Source organism: Acomys minous, assembly GCF_964271855.1.
Source record: "Acomys minous genome assembly, chromosome: 1".
NCBI lineage: Eukaryota > Metazoa > Chordata > Mammalia > Rodentia > Muridae > Acomys > Acomys minous.
Window position 1 is genome coordinate 124,069,402 of NC_140483.1, and position 15,854 is coordinate 124,085,255.

A 15,854-nucleotide genomic window follows, 5' to 3' on the forward strand; every position below is an offset into this window, starting at 1 on the left:
TTACTATAAATTAAAAAAATATAATAGTATTTGGTGCAACTGCAAGTATTTCCAGTTAGATATTGCCATAAAATCAATCACTTCTATAGAGTACTTTAAGAAAAAAATCCAATGGGCCCTCTTCTCTGTGCTGTGGCTTCTGTTAAGCTTGGGCCAGGTACAACAGTCCTGTGTATGTTTCTATTTACGTGAGCAGGGTTTGATCTTAGCTTGTGAACTTTAAGGAGAAAACAACCAGCGTGCTCTAACCATTCCTACCCAAAGGCCATGGCAAACTCATTTTGAAATATAGTCTTTGCAACAAATCCCCAGAGTTTGAATTCCCGAGGGCTTAACATCTTTGCTATTTGGAACCATGTGCAGTGAACTCGTTCTCAGACTGTACTTTGGTAGCATCGTGGGGCCTTCCATTTTCAAGTAATTATTTCCTCCTTAAACACAACAATTTGTGACAATTTGTATTTTGGTTGATTTCCTGTGTTTGCATTTTCTTCCATTATCTAGCCAATCAAAACCCCCCCAACAGGGAAGAAATATGTTAGATGCCCTTGTAATTGTCTCCTCATTTGTAAGGACACATCTCGGCGAATAGGATGTCCGAGACCCAACTGGTAAGAGACAAAGATTCATTCATTCATTCATTTGTTCATTCAACAAGTGTTCGATTAAGGCTCACTGTATGCTAGGCTTTGTTCCAGACAGTCTTTGTCCTCAGTTATTACAGAGCATAGAGTTTTCTTGATATTATTTTTAAAGAGATGATAGGCTTAGAACTTGACAGTCAGAATTATTTATATGATATAATATTTTTGAGTGGACTATGGATATTATCTTTCTCTTATGTGGGTATTTAATAAATCAGTGGCTTACTGAACTTATTAAAAATAACCAGTTAGTTTACCTTTGATATGAATAATCTTAACCCAGGAGTGTGTATCCCCTTGCATGCCACATGAATATCTGTATAATATATGTAATAATGTCTGAGGTTATTTGCCTGTCTATGCCAGATTTTATTACGCATGTCTTCACATGCGAGTATATAAACACACACTCACTGTTTTCTTTCTCCTGCAACTTCTCTGGCCTTTTGACCATCATCTGACTGGAGAATAGAAAGGAAACGTGGGCCCCACTTTACTTTCTTCCCATTTCCAAGTGAATAATTATCAAGAGATGCTAGGCTTTTAGGAGAAGTTTGGTTTCAGCTCAGCACTTGTTATTTTCATTATCATGTGCAAAATATTGTATGCATTCAGTCTTCTGCCAAATTCAAATTGTAGTTTAAGAAAAAATAGCTGAGCGTGGTGGCGCACGCCTGTAATCTCAGCACTTGGGAAGCAAAGGCTGGCGGATCTCTGTGAGTTCAAGGCCAGCCTGCTCGACACAGTGAGTGCAGGACAGCCAAGGCTACACAGAGAAACCCTGTCTCAAAAACAAAACAAAACAAAACAAAACATCAAAAAACCCCAATCAACCAATCAACCAACCAACCAACCAAAAAAACACAAAAAACAAAAAACTTTCCTGATTTGAAGTTATATTAGAAATGGCAGTTAGATGGTTCCTAAGGACACTGATTATTAGAATGCATGTCATAACATGGCTTATGTTTGAAAAAAATATGTATTTTGCTATTCTTTTGAAAGATTATTGGTGCTTTCTGTGATTTGGGGCCCAGGGTTTGATACTTGACTCAGTTAATTCACCTTACTGTAGTCTGTTTCTGGCCGTATGTTCTGAGTTTGCCCTCAGCTTGCTTGTGAGTTAATGAATCTGTTTACCTTTTCTTTCCACAGTCGGCGCATAATTAACCTTGGCCCTGTAATGCTCATCTCTGAAGAGCAACCGGCTCAACCTGCATTGCCCATTCAGCCAGAAGGGACAAGGGTAGTGTGTGGCCACTGTGGAAACACGTTCCTGGTAAGTAGCTGCACTCTGGTCATAGGACACTAATCTGTACATCTAGCCCATGATCTCATAGATTGGAGGACTATTTATAATTACATAGTTTTATTCAAGTGCACATTGATCAAAAAGCTAAAACAGAGCCATAGTTATGAAGTCCAGAGTATGGCAGGGATGTATAACATCTTTTGTGATTTCAACAAAACACGCACCCAATTGTAGCTGTATGGGCACCTTTGTGAGCGAATACATCTGAGCAATCTTCACACTGTACGTAGTAGCAAAGTGCAGGTGTTTAACCTGGTTTTATGGCTTCTAGATTCAAGAACAATTCTTACTATGATTTATAAAAATTTTCTGACTTCAAAACTTTTACTTGGAGTAAAGGAAATTAATTCTGGTACCCATGATGAGATAGACCATTGGACAAAATCCAGTAGTTCGATGTGAGCAGATCTGTAGAAGTTGTTTTACTACTACTAACTTCAACTCACCGTTGATTTTTAAAGAATTAATTTCATAGTGACTCACCCTATCAGGAAGGTTAAGAGAGGATCTCCTTGGCCCATCATAGTGACACACACCTTTAATCCTAGTACGCAGGAGGCAGAAACAGGTGGCTCTCTAAGTTCAAGGACAGCCTGGTCTACACAGAGAAACCCTGTCTTGAAACAAAGCAAAACAAGGCACGACAAACAACAAAAAACCCAACCCCCCCCCCCAATGAGGTTTGTTGTCTGTTTTTCTAGTCAACACATAGGAAAAAAGAGTGTTATTTTACGTCCTTCATTTCAGATACTGTCTAGAGTCTTGGCAAGGAAGTTCATGAATGCTACCATGGAATCGAAGAGCTTAAGAAGTGTGCCTGGCCTTTTCCCTTTAAGTGTTTATTGTATTGAAGCAATTTGTATGCATACAAGCTAAATGTCAGATCAGGCTTGGGGCGTCCTCAGCTACCCGATTACCAGCTAGTGTCCCTCAAATACTTTCAGCTCTTCCAGCCGCTTACCTGACAGTGGTTTTCTATGTTCAAGCCCTTTCTTTTCCTACTTCTTTTTGACAGGTCAGTTCTGGATCTTACTACTTTGTAAGAATTGATTTGAGCATCTGCACTCACATCGCCTTTCCTCATTCCCAGTCGACTCACCATGTTTCTTTGTGTTCGCATTGCTTTATATGACTGGAACAGTCATGTTCATGGCTAAGCCATGGGATATGGTACATTTTCCTGCGCGACTTTCAGCATTTTATTGGAACTGTAATATTTGTAAATATTTGCCCATCTGCTTTGGGTTTCTTTAGTTTCCTATGTACACATTATTAGTTCCTTACGTGGTGTTTTAGGTATATAAAATTTCTGTATATAGTCAGGTGTGTCTAAAGTCTTCCATTTTAGCTCTCTGCTCCATAGCTGTCATCTTGAGCCCTCCTTCACCTCCATGCTGAAGGGTCTTTTACACTCTGCAGATTTGCATCTCCTGCAAGCTTCTTAGCTGTCGACTTAGTCTTTCTCAGAAGAGTCAGGATGTAAAATTTATTTTGTAGGTGGCTTCTAATCTAACATCAAGTTTGCATAATAATTTCTTTACATATTGAATTTCAGGTTTCCAGTTGTTCCTTTCAGAAAAGTACAGACTTTTCATATTGATAGGGAGGATATTACTGTTTTTAGTTCCAGGTTCTTGCTATCTGACCTTTTCTTCTCTATTTCTCCTTACTTTTCTATCTTCTCTTTCATTTTCCTCATTGGTTGGAAATTTCCTGAGGACATGTCCTGGAGAGTATTCTGTGAGTCTTTGGATTGACTTCAGATGACCTAACTTAAGCTGAAACACCCAAGAGCCTTTCAAATTCTCTGACCTTTTGATCATAATCTTGTCCTCATGGTATTGTTCAGAAGAATACTCTGCTTTTCAGGAGGTGATATTTTTCTCAATGCTTTTTCTCTGCTTTGTCCTCATTTTTCTATTTGTGTTTCCTTCATAACAGAAATTTTACTGAAATGTTTATTTAAGTTCCTTTATTGGACTCTACATGTAGACGAAGGCTAGGTGATTTCTTTTCCATTTCCTCCTTTTCTTTGAAAACTTGTCATTCACAAATACCTGCAAATCTGTTGAGGAGAACGTTTCTCTGGGGAAAGATTCTCTGATCTCCTGAGAGAGTTGGAACTGGGATACCGCATTCCTGGCAATGATGGGGTGATGTGGTTACCTTCTTCTCTGGTGTGGACTTTAATTCCTTTGTTTTTAGAATATTCCCTCTGCTGTCCTGAGGTCACAGGCTTGTGTAACACTCTTTATAGCTCTATTCCCTTTCAGAACAGATCACTTCTCTCTTGCATGTGTTGAGTGAGGTGTACTTCTGTCTCTGTAGTCTGGAAAGAGTTTATAAGGAACACTTGGCATTTGGTTTTCAGCTTTGCAGTGTAGCTGTAGCCAGAAATCATATGAGTACATTAAAATAATCACAAACTAGTTAATATTTACATCACTTTTAGTGCAAGTATCATAAAAGCAATTTTATAATTTCAAGGAGACAATCTCATCAGCTATTGTTCCACAGTAGACAGTTCCCAGTTCTTTTGTCCCCTTTTTGAGTCATTGGAATGTGGGTTTCACTGTTTTTGGTTCTGTATAAAGATGTGATCACACCATTTTAATCTTTCTGTCTCTGGATTAGTCACATTGACTAATGCTGTCATATTGTGATACAGTTGCCTTTCTTTTAAAGACTGAATTATTTTATTTTATGTACGTACCACTGTTTCTTGATCTGTCAGTGAATTGAAGTTACTTCTTCATTTTGGCTTCTGTAGCTAATGCTCAGTAGTCATGGAAGTGTGATGCTCCCTCCTTGCTTTTATCACAATCTTTAACATCCAACATTTGAAAGTATATAGTAAAGTGTATAGTTTATAAAGTATATAGTATACAAAGTATATAGTAGTTCAAATACCCTGGGATGCCTTTCTGCAGGTAGTTATGTTTTAGCATCCAGTTCACCAAGTTATTTGTTAAGACTTCAATTTCCACTGTACACACTTTGAAAGTCATTTATAAAGCAAGAAATTTAAGGTGGGCAGTTTTTATCTAACTCAGCCAGCCCCAAATAATCAGGACAGAGACTTTAGTTTTACTTATCACTTTTCTGTGCACAATAACTCAGCAGTACCAGTCTAAATTTATCCTCTAAGCTAATCAAGCTGCCTCCCAGCAAAACTCCCTGGGATACTTACATTTTATGGTTTTCTCTGCTCCCACTGTTTTTGCATCCTCTTCTGGACCACTCCTTTTGGTTGACACCCCTTCACTCTTTCCCTTGGAAGTCCAGCCTTATCTCTCTACTGCTTAGTTATTGGCTGATCAATTCATTGACAAATCAGGGAATAAATGGGGAGCAGTGTTGACACAAACTTGAGACAGGAGATTCTTAGAATAAGCATTGCAATGCCATGTCTGGATTGCAACCAGATACGAGAGCAGAGATATCAACATTTAAATAGTGCAAGAATAATCTTCCCACAGGGCACAATAACATTTTGCCAACACACTTGCCCTCTGTTTTCTTTTCCTTATTGTATTTTACATCTTTAAATTCACTTTCTATCACTTTAGTCATAGTTGGAGAGGAAAATGAAAATTTGTTCACTCGTTCAATTGTGTGCATTGCATAATAATGTCTCAGATTTTTCTGATCTAAGACAAAACATAAATTTCTTTCCTTATATTTTATTGATTAAAACAGCACTTACATAAATTAGAGAATATACTTGGGATTAGCCACAGATTTCTGTTTATGATCACTTCGTATTGACTTAGTATAGATCAGTGTACTTTACAGATGTCAGCAGACATACAGTAAACTGACTCAGCTAAATATATAGTTAAAAAAAAGATTTATTTATTTTGTGTAGATGAATGCTCTATCTGCATATACACCTGCATGCCAGAAGAGGGCATCAGATCACATTATAGATGGTTGTAAGCTACCATGTGATTGATATGAATTGAACTCAGGACCTCTGGAAGAGCAGACAGTGTGCTTAATCGCTGAGCCATCTCTCCAGCCTCCGGTTAAAAGTATATTAAATACATTTGTTGCTTTTTGTCTCACATAAAGAAGCCATCTTTGGATATAATATCATTTAAAACTCTTCAGACTAGACTTCAACTTACTCAGGAATCTCCTTCCATGATGACCTTGTATTCCTTTTATTTTATATTCTCAATCTTTCCATGGGTTATCTTTGTAGCTACCCTACAAAAGAGCTAATGTAATTTATTTTTTTAAAAAAATAGAGGGCTGGAGCGATGGCTCAGAAGTTAAGAACACTGTCTGTTCTTCTAAAGATCCTGAATTCAATTCCCAGCAACCACATGTTGGCTTACAACCATTTACAATGAGATCTGGTGTCCTCTTTTGGTGTACAGGCACACGCGTGGGCAGTATACTGTATAAATAATAAATAAATCTTATTAAAAAATAGATTGTGCACAAAGCACTGGACAGGTCCTAAGGAAATTGTGGCAAATAGGAGACAATCTCTGTTTTTGTCAGCTTCTAACCTAGGAGGAAGGGAAAAGACAATTACGAACCATGTGAAGTGAAAGGAGCATGGGATGCATTGTTGTAGTGCAGGGATGCACCTAGCCTAATGGACATGGCACTGTCCTAGGAGTAATGGAAAACTGTACAAGTGCTTTCTGCAAGGCTGGCAAGGTGGCTGAGCAGGGGAAAGCACTTGCTGCCAACCCTGATAAGCCTCGTTCAGTCCTAGGAAGCTACATGGTAGAAAGAAAGAGCTGATTCCACATTGTCCTCTGACCTCTACAACAAGAGTGTGCATACACACACACACACACTCATGCAAAATTATATATATGTAAGAATACTAATTAAAAAAAGAAGTGCTTTACACTTAGGCTTATAGATGCAATATGTTCAGCTTTTATTATTCAGCTTTTATGATGATAATGGTTAGAAAAGGTATTCAGAAGTTGAGAGAGAAAAAAATAACGATAGTGTTAAGAATGTGGAAAAGAGTGAGGAAAGTCTAAGAAAATGTTAGACATACATGCACACACACGTACATACATACATATATACATTTAAATTGCAATGTAATCTTAGATACCGTTATAGCATTTCAAACAAAGTGTGTTTTTGTGGTTCTTCCTCTTATCTCCCCTACCTCACCGTTTTTCCTGTCATCCACCCTAACCCCCAAATCTTTATTTTTCCCCTTTTTCCTGTCCTCCCTTTAGTACTAGGGACATCATCTGGCAGTGAATAAGAAATGATCCAAATTGAGACTTTAAATAGATGTGTAGGAGGGGTAGTTTTACAATCTTAAAATATAATTTATGCATTTAAGTGTTTTGCTATATGTAAGCCGCAGACTCACGTTTATAGCCAAATCGTCTACTTAATATTTAGGCCAGGCAACTGAGTCAGATGACCATGTTAGCCTATCTTGCTCACACAGTAACAGTAATTAATAACTTTTAAATTTTTATCCAGAAGAGATGTTTGGTTTAAATATAGAACGTAAAGATGGTTTCAAACTTTCTGGAAAGTTATAGTTTTGGTAATAAGTGAGAATACTGTCAGTACTTAAAGGATGGGAATTGATTTTGATAGTTTCAGGTTAATGAGAGAAGCCCAGTGGTGCTGGGAGCGCAGTGATGGCTTGTTACTCTCCTTTGCTGGGGCCTGTGCAGGAGAGGGGGCTTACCCACAGTTAGGGTGTGAGTTCAACCCGCAGCACATCAGGGGCTCGGGGAGTGAAGAGTCTCTCAGTGTTCATAAGTGAACCCTGGCTACAAGCTCTTCTTCCAACCAATGACCTTATCATTACTGTATTAAACGTGAAAAACCTTGAGTCTTTTCTACTCATTCTTTGTCCTGGGTGGAGAAAAATCAAGAGAATAAAAGTGAGTGACAAATGAACGTGAAGTCATCTGTATAAGTAAAAGTTTGCAGATATTTAATTCTGCAGGGTGAAAAGCTAGGCTGAGCTGTAGTTTGGTTTTCTAGAGACAAAGAAAAGAAAAAAAATCCTGTGATCTCTTAGAGGATACTTATGACATTTTAAACAAAAGGATAACAACAACAATGGAAAAAAATGCTGTTTCTGGACTACTGTGACTAGAGAGTACATTCCTTTTGAGAATTAAAGATTGGTATGATGAGCAGCCTCCTGTTTACTGTATCATTCTTTAATAGTCAGGCTTTTAATTCCTAAGTTAAGTTGGTTAGGAATTTACTATTTGATGCTGTTTCAAGACCTGCCTGGCCTCATTGACGCAGTTTAGAAGAACGAGAGTTGTGTTTGCAAAGTATATTTAATGCCATATTTATTTAATGGGACAATCAAGCATTATTCTATAAACAGTTTCATAAATATTGGGACATGACAGGCTGAAAAATTAGATGTTTTTGTAACTACTTTTCATATGCGTCACTGTTCACATCTGAAAGGGAGTTTTATGTTGCATGTCCAAATATTGTTTATCATCCAAACTATTTTGAGATAATCCTGTGGTCAGATAACAGTGACTATTTTGAGGTGCATGTTGAGAAAACAATTTCCTAGAAGAATAAAGTGAATGTGCAGGCTTAAACTAGTCCACTGGGAATATAAAGACATTTCTTAATGTGCAGTAGAGGTTAATACCCCATCTCTTGGGAACAGGTATGCACTTCCTGATAAAAGATATATTCATTCTGACTGAGGCTAGTGTTCTCTACCCAACTCACCAAAAGTGCTGAGTCACAGGTAATGAATGGTCAGAGGCACAATGTACCAAATGTGATGAGTCACAGGTAATGGGTCAGAGGCACAGCTCACTAAATGTGCTGAGTCACAGGTAATGGGTCAGAGGCACAACTCACCAAATATGCTGAGTCACAGGTAATGGGTCAGAAGTACAACTCACCAAATATGCTGAGTCACAGGTAATGGGTCAGAGGTACAACTCACCCAGTGTGTTGTGTCATAGGTAATGGGTTAGAGGTACAACTCACCAAATATGCTGAGTCACAGGTAATGGGTCAGAGGAACAACTCACCAAATGTGCTGAGTCATAGGCAATGGTTCAAACTTTTCTCTGAAGTGGGCCAAGCTGTTACCTTTAAACAGGGCCAGCATTTCTTCACTTGAATACAGAATTAGTGCCATAGCAAGAGGAAATGATGGCTTCAATGTAAACATATTTCCAGGTGTTTCTCATTGTCTATTATAGCCACTCAAATATATTCCAGAGGGATAACATTAAGTGACTGATTTTATCCAATGAAGCCTCACTTATGCACTCTTTTAGTTGAAAAATGTATCCTGGGGCCTCTGAATTTATCTGTTTAGTAGAATAGGTTAGAAATAAATACAATATTTCAAGATGTCTAAAGTGATTAAGCTTTAGAGACGTCACTTAGTTTTTTGACAGAAGTGAGATTTTTTTTCTTTAAATGAGAGCCTTGTCATTTAACTAGATTTGACATAAAAGAGCAATAACCTTTACTTCTATCCTTGCTGTTGTATGCACAGCATAGGAGCCAAAGGGCCAGCCCCCCTGCCATCCTCCCCACTTGTATCATGGGAAGAAATTCTACTAAATGGATTCAGAATTTCTGTCCGGCCCCAAAGAGAATGAATGACTTATCTTTCTAGAATCTGTTGTTCTTTTACCTTAGGGGAGAATTGGGGCAGACACAGGGTCAGGGAAAGGTCTGAGGATTCTCCCAGGTCAGAATTCACCTGAAAAGCACAGAGATCCTGGGTGAGACCACAAAGAGGGACAACCACGGAGGCAGGGGTAGGGATTGTCTAGGCTGAATCAAGTGTAAGCGTGAATGTGGGGGCTGCGAAAAGTCTCTTCTCTTTGCCGCATGTCTCCTGCAGCTTCTGCGTAGTGGATAGGGGGTTCTGGACCGGGACCAGAGTCAGTTCCCCCAGGATTTGATGATTTCCCCCAAGCTTCAATCAGGCAGGGAGTGGAACACCTACTTGTCTGTGAGTGCCAGTGCCTGTAGGAGGTCAGAGAGGAATCGTGTTCCTTTGAAGAAGTTGCCAGACAGTGAACCTCTCTCCATCAAACGGATGAAGATCTTGAAAGTCTCATGCAAGTAGCACTTTGAGAATTCTCGCAAAGTAGAGTGACTGATGTTGTAGAGGATTTGGCCATTTGATCACAGCATATCTATGTTGCTGTAGGCCTTTCTTCTGACAACATTGGTCATATCAAACTTTGAGTCTGTGTCTACCACATTGCTTTTTACCATTCACCACTGGCAATGCTGAGACATGGCACTATGCAAAGACACCCTGAGCCCATACAGATGAGGGTGATAGTAAGGACCATATGGGCATGGGTGCCAGTCTGTAGGTAGTCATGAATTCTGGCTTGGCAACTCAGTGACAGGGAATTTGAGGTGTCAAGGATGTGCTATGAGTAAGGGGACGCATAAGGCAATGCTTGGTCCTGCTCTAGGTACCATAGATCTTGTTTGTAATTAATGAGGAGACAACATCCAACAAGCTGAGATGAGGAGAATGCAGACAAGTGGCCTAAAGGAGCCCTGTAGGTGCACATAGCTTCTGCTTCTATGTTGTGTTCTAGCGCATACCAGTGTACCAGTGATGGCTAAGCTGGAGCAGGGCAGCATCTATATGAAAGCAGGGATAGTTGACAAGCACACTAGACTTCTCTTCTTACTGTCTCAGTATGGAGCAGCATACATGCCACTAAGCATCAGAAAGATGCTCCCTTCAGCACCTAGGAGCAAGGAGGAATCAGGGCAGAGCCTTCATGAAGGAGATAGGCATGGTTTGGATTCAGAGGTCTCTTGCAGGTGGCATACCATAGCTAGGGACCTACCTGAAGTGATTGCCAGAACAAAAGACTTTTTTTTCTGTCAGGATTTGAAGGTTTAGCAGTAACATTTTAAGAGTACAGGCCCAGCATTTTAGATAGGGAGATTATAGAAAGTCAAATTCTTTGCAAAAACCATTTACATTCATTTAAATACATTATCACACAATCAGGCCCAGCTATGTATTTTTTTCTTTTTTGAATATGGAGCAGCAAGAGACCATACTTGAAAACGACACCACCACCATTTGCGTTAGGTTGCTGGCCATATAATTTACCTCTTTCACAATCAAGTCTCATATGATTGTTATATATGAATTTGCCACGATTAACCTGTGCTAAAATGTACACTATAAATTAATCATGTTGACGTAAATAATCCCAATGGCCAGTCACCTAAAATTTACATTCTGCAATGTATCCACGTTAAGGCCTGGGTTTTGAGTTACCCTTGACTTAAGGATTTTGTAATTGTCTCCTCAGGCTAATTTCTTGTTTTAATTATAAGTTTTTTTCTATGAAAACTTTACAAATAACATAGAAAATGATACTACAAGTTCAGCGACTCATTTAACTTTGTTATAAAAATACAAAAGAATGCAAATTTATTTTGTGCTTTGCTCCGGTTTCTGGGTAAATCTGCGTAAACCTGTGTGGCCCGTTCATTCAAGAGTCTTTTGCTGAGAAGAGTAACTGAAGTAAACCAGCATGTTGCAGAGTGTGAGCAGAGAAAGGAAGCTTGGTTGTTGCCTGAAAAACAGTGTGGGTGTGGCTGACATTCTCAGATGTTGAAAAATAATCTCCCTGAAAAGATTGAGCACTAGTCCCTAGCTTACTTCCCTTGAGACTAAGCACCCTGCTGTGACAGATAGAGCCCGAGTGGCATGAAGTTTGAATTAAAAGGAATAAGCAGAACACAGGAAACCCAGAGCTCTTTGTCATTTCTTAAATCTAGGGATGAGAGAGAAATGAAAAAAGAAATACCTGTAAGATTTTTTAAAATTATCTTTTATTTGGAAAACATTAGACTATGCATACGTTACTGAAAACTCCCAACAACCAGAAATTGGCCACCTAGAAGCTAAACAAAAATGAATGTTTATGTGGGAAACTTGCTTTGACACAAAACTAAAGACATATTTATATCTCTGTGAACTGATTAAAGAAATACCACTGCCGGGCGTGGTGGCGCACGCCTTTAATCCCAGCACTCGGGAGGCAGAGGCGGGCGGATCGCTGTGAGTTCGAGGCCAACCTGGTCTACAAAGTAAGTCCAGGACAGCCCAGGCTAACACAGAGAGACCCTGTCTCGAAAAACAAAAACAAAAAAACAAAACAAAACAACAACAACAACAAAAGAAATACAACCACCCACGCTGGAATCTAGTGCCCTCTTCTGGCATGCAGCAGATGCACATGCAGGTAGAACACTCATACATAAAATAAATAAATAGATAAGAAATATACTCTTAGCTCACTTAAAGGAAGATGAACAATTAGAGAGCCTGTTGGGGTGTCACAGCGAACTCAGGACCCCTTATTTGTTCAGCAACATGTACACGCCCTTAGGAAGCTTTCATGAGGGAAAGACTACAGGAGCTTTCCTTGAGAGACTTTGCCCTAAGGTCTGTGAGCTGCGTGAGTATCTGCATGACAGTTCCATGAGACGGCAGCACACTCCTTACCGCACTTACTGGTAGATGGGGGAGAAAATGGTACCATAGGATGACTGTGATTTGGTTGCATTTTACATGCAATGAAGGAGCAAGATGCAGTTTCCTGGCTGTAGTTCTGTTAGCATTGAATTTGGCTAGTTTGTTGTGTATGCTGTGGCTTTGCACACAAGTAAAATAGAAAACTGAAAATAGTTATAAATCAAAATATTCAATATTTACAGCTTGGTTCTCAGGGGTTAGAGGAAATAAAGTTTAGAGGTAGATGACGTGCTCAGTAAGTGAAGGGAAGAGCGTAGAGGAAAGAGCGTGCTCTTTTTTCCTTGTGAGGCAGATGTAGATGGCATCAGATCCTTGTGAGAGTCATGGGAACCAGTTCAGACTGGAACCCCAAATATGTTTCCAGGGGATGAGAGAACTGCTGGAGGTAAAAACTGCAACCACGAGAAGGGGATTGATGGCTGCTGTCATGATCCCTCGTGACATTTAGACTAAAATAAACATTTCTCAGATTGGCTTCTTTCCAGTTGTCTTTCTTTTTCAAATCCTTCTCTTTATTTATTTTACAGTGGATGGAACTGCGGTTCAACACCCTGGCAAAATGCCCACACTGCAAAAAAATGTAAGTTCTCTATCAAGTTGTCATTGAGAAGTATTTGAGAACAAATTAAAGTGTCTGGAATTCTTAAGCAGATTTGACCCTTAAGACATGGGGCGTGCATGAATGCATAGTTATCATTTTCAAGACAGTACACCAAGGCATCCTTAGGCTACTATATTCCAAGTTGAAATGAAAATAATTGGGCTTGATTATTGTTCTTTAAAGGGAAATGCATTTTTAAGACAGTAAACTTAGGGACAGGGGATGAGAAAGGAAGGGTGAGAGTGGGAGGTGACGAGGAAGGGGCTACAATCGGGAGCAAATTAAAATAAAAAAAAGGAAAATTAATGGATTGTCAGTTACTTGGAGAGTTTTCCAATGTTACCAAGATTATAATCTTTTGCAACTAATCTGAAGTGTGTAGGAAGTATTGTAATCGAGCAGAAAAACCTATATTGGTTTTGAGTCTGCAATTACTTGATGGTTAGTTTTTCAGTTTCCTTCCTAGTGAGGCTATTACTGTACTAAAGTTTATGTAATTATCTGTTTTAGCTATCTAGTCTGTTTATCTGTGTTCCTTCTTTTCTTTTTCTTTTTTTTTTTAAAAGATTTATTTATTTGTTTGTTATGTATATAGTGCTCTTTCTGCATGTACACCTGCACACCAGAAGAGGGCATCATGTTATATTATAGTTGGTTGTGAGCCACCTTGTGGTTGTTGAGAGTTGAACTCAGGACCTCTGGAAGAGCCATCTCTCCAGCCCCTTATCTGTTTCTAATTGGTTTGCCTAGGGAAAATAGCAAAACACAGTATGAACATGGGAGACCACAAAATGACATTTTTATTAAAAATACTTTATGGCTTATGTGTTGGGGCTTCTGAGGACCAAAGACTTTCCCAGGAATCAGTCATTCTCACAGATTGGTTTACTCTGGCTGAGGAGAGTAATCTACTCAGAAAAGGGAAAAGACTAACGGCCACCAGCCTTGGAGACTTCAAGCAAAAGCTTCAGAGGCCTTTCCAAGTGGCATCTTTTGTGAAGGAGTTGTCATTCCACCTGCAATGTATGTCTGCTAAGGGCACTCACTGGAGACCTGGCGCCCTGGAGAGCATTGTCAAGCACATACCCATGTTCAGTGTCTAACAGGGAAGTTCATATTTTGGGTAACTATATCACTCACAGAGAGAATTTATACTCCATAAGCCACTCTTTTTACATATGGAATGCTGGGAACTTTTAAAAATCGAAGTTCCCAGGCAGCCAACCTTATTTAAAAAAAAAAGGGGGGGGGCTTTTAAATGTGAGTGTTCTCAGGCTTGATTTGCTAACCTTTCCACACAACATTTATTTTGATAGTGAAAATTTATTTAAGAATGATTATCCACTTATGTGCGTCAACTAAAATGCAAGTAAAAGCAATTAAATGGGAATGTTTTGATAATTCCTTTCTTGAAACAGAAAATATGGATTCATACTTTATATAACCTTTAGTATGATCTAATTAACCACATTCATATTGCCAGTAAAAAAATCTCAAGAATGGTTTCTCAAAGAAAAAAAAGTGTCTGAAAAATCGAGAGTACATAATCAAATGCCTTCATTCATCGCTGCTGAATGATTTCAACTCAATAGGACTCTGGGATAATTTTCTTTATCATTTCTTTTTAACTCCCCTCCCCACCCAAAAAAGTATTTTACACTTGTAAAATTCTTCACCTCAGATCTTAGTTCTGTTGAATCTGGTAGAAGTCCATGGCTGGAGAAGGAAAACAGGCGACCCCAAGCACATACAAATACAGAAAATGCCGGGGAGACAATACCACCCAACATACATACATAAGCATGTATTAGGACATTTTTCCGGATGCATCACAAACAATGCACAGAATTAAGTGGGAAATATCCTTTCCAAGGACATTTACCAGGACTAAAAACTACAGAAAATAAGCAGCAGAGGATTGAATGCACAGCACAGTGGGAGCGGCCGTCCAGACAGCTGTACACATTGGCCAGAACCTTTGCAGCAATCTTAGAATGCGGAGACTGTTCGCCTCGTTTTACAAAGTAAACACTGTTGAGAAAGGGCAAGGGTTATGCCTAAGGAACTCTTTGGTTAATTACTTTAGAATAGTGGCACTATTTCTTTGCTGATGATAACATGTTAAGTTTCTGATTATAAGGTTGTATTGATATAAAGAAGAGTTTGTATCAACAACTTAGGGAGCAGTGTGCATAGAAGTTCTTGTGGACCAAACCGGCTTGAACATCACTGTAAGAAGATGGTTTGTAGACTTGAAGTCATATGCTAGCCACGGGGAAGCTCGGGGCTTTTGTTACTTGGTGCAGATGCCTCCATCACATGAGCACCCACAGCTGCCTTCCAGATTGCTTGCGGCATGCTTTTCTGTATAGCAACATGATGGCTCTCTTAGAATAAGACACCAAGACAGCATTGCATTTCTCTACACATACCTGAGCTAGAATTGCTCTTTAGTTATAGGAGTTATGAATCATTACGACAAAACTAGCATGCTGTGCTTGAATCTCACAAGTGTTTCCCCACATCTCCACAGGAAAGAAATGCGTTCTACCCCAGTTCCTTAGTCATGCAGAAGTGGAGGCTGGTGCAGCTCAGAGTGTATATTTCTTTCATTGAGCTGTAGTCCCCCACTGACACGCTACAACGGACCCAAGACTAATAGACATTGACTTCTCATCAAACTCTCACTGAGTGTTAATGCTGTGTCACCTTTGTGAATCCCTTCCTACTGTTTTCAGATAGGATGGACTCTTACTC

At 39.2% G+C, this 15,854-nt stretch overlaps 1 protein-coding gene across 2 annotated transcripts in view; it reads left to right on the forward strand.

Annotated features, from left to right (window-relative positions):
- The window catches only part of PIP4P2 (phosphatidylinositol-4,5-bisphosphate 4-phosphatase 2), a 55,913-nt gene that overhangs the window by 31,879 nt on the left and 8,180 nt on the right, over positions 1 to 15,854 (forward strand). Inside the window, exons 3-5 of one of the 2 annotated variants that reach the window (XM_084779906.1) lie at positions 574 to 611; positions 1,800 to 1,923; positions 13,024 to 13,076. In XM_084779906.1, the coding sequence (XP_084636032.1) occupies positions 574 to 611; positions 1,800 to 1,923; positions 13,024 to 13,076 (215 nt within the window). Of the gene's footprint in view, positions 1 to 504; positions 612 to 1,799; positions 1,924 to 13,023; positions 13,077 to 15,854 lie in introns of both variants that reach the window. The other variant, XM_084779905.1, reaches the window with a different exon arrangement.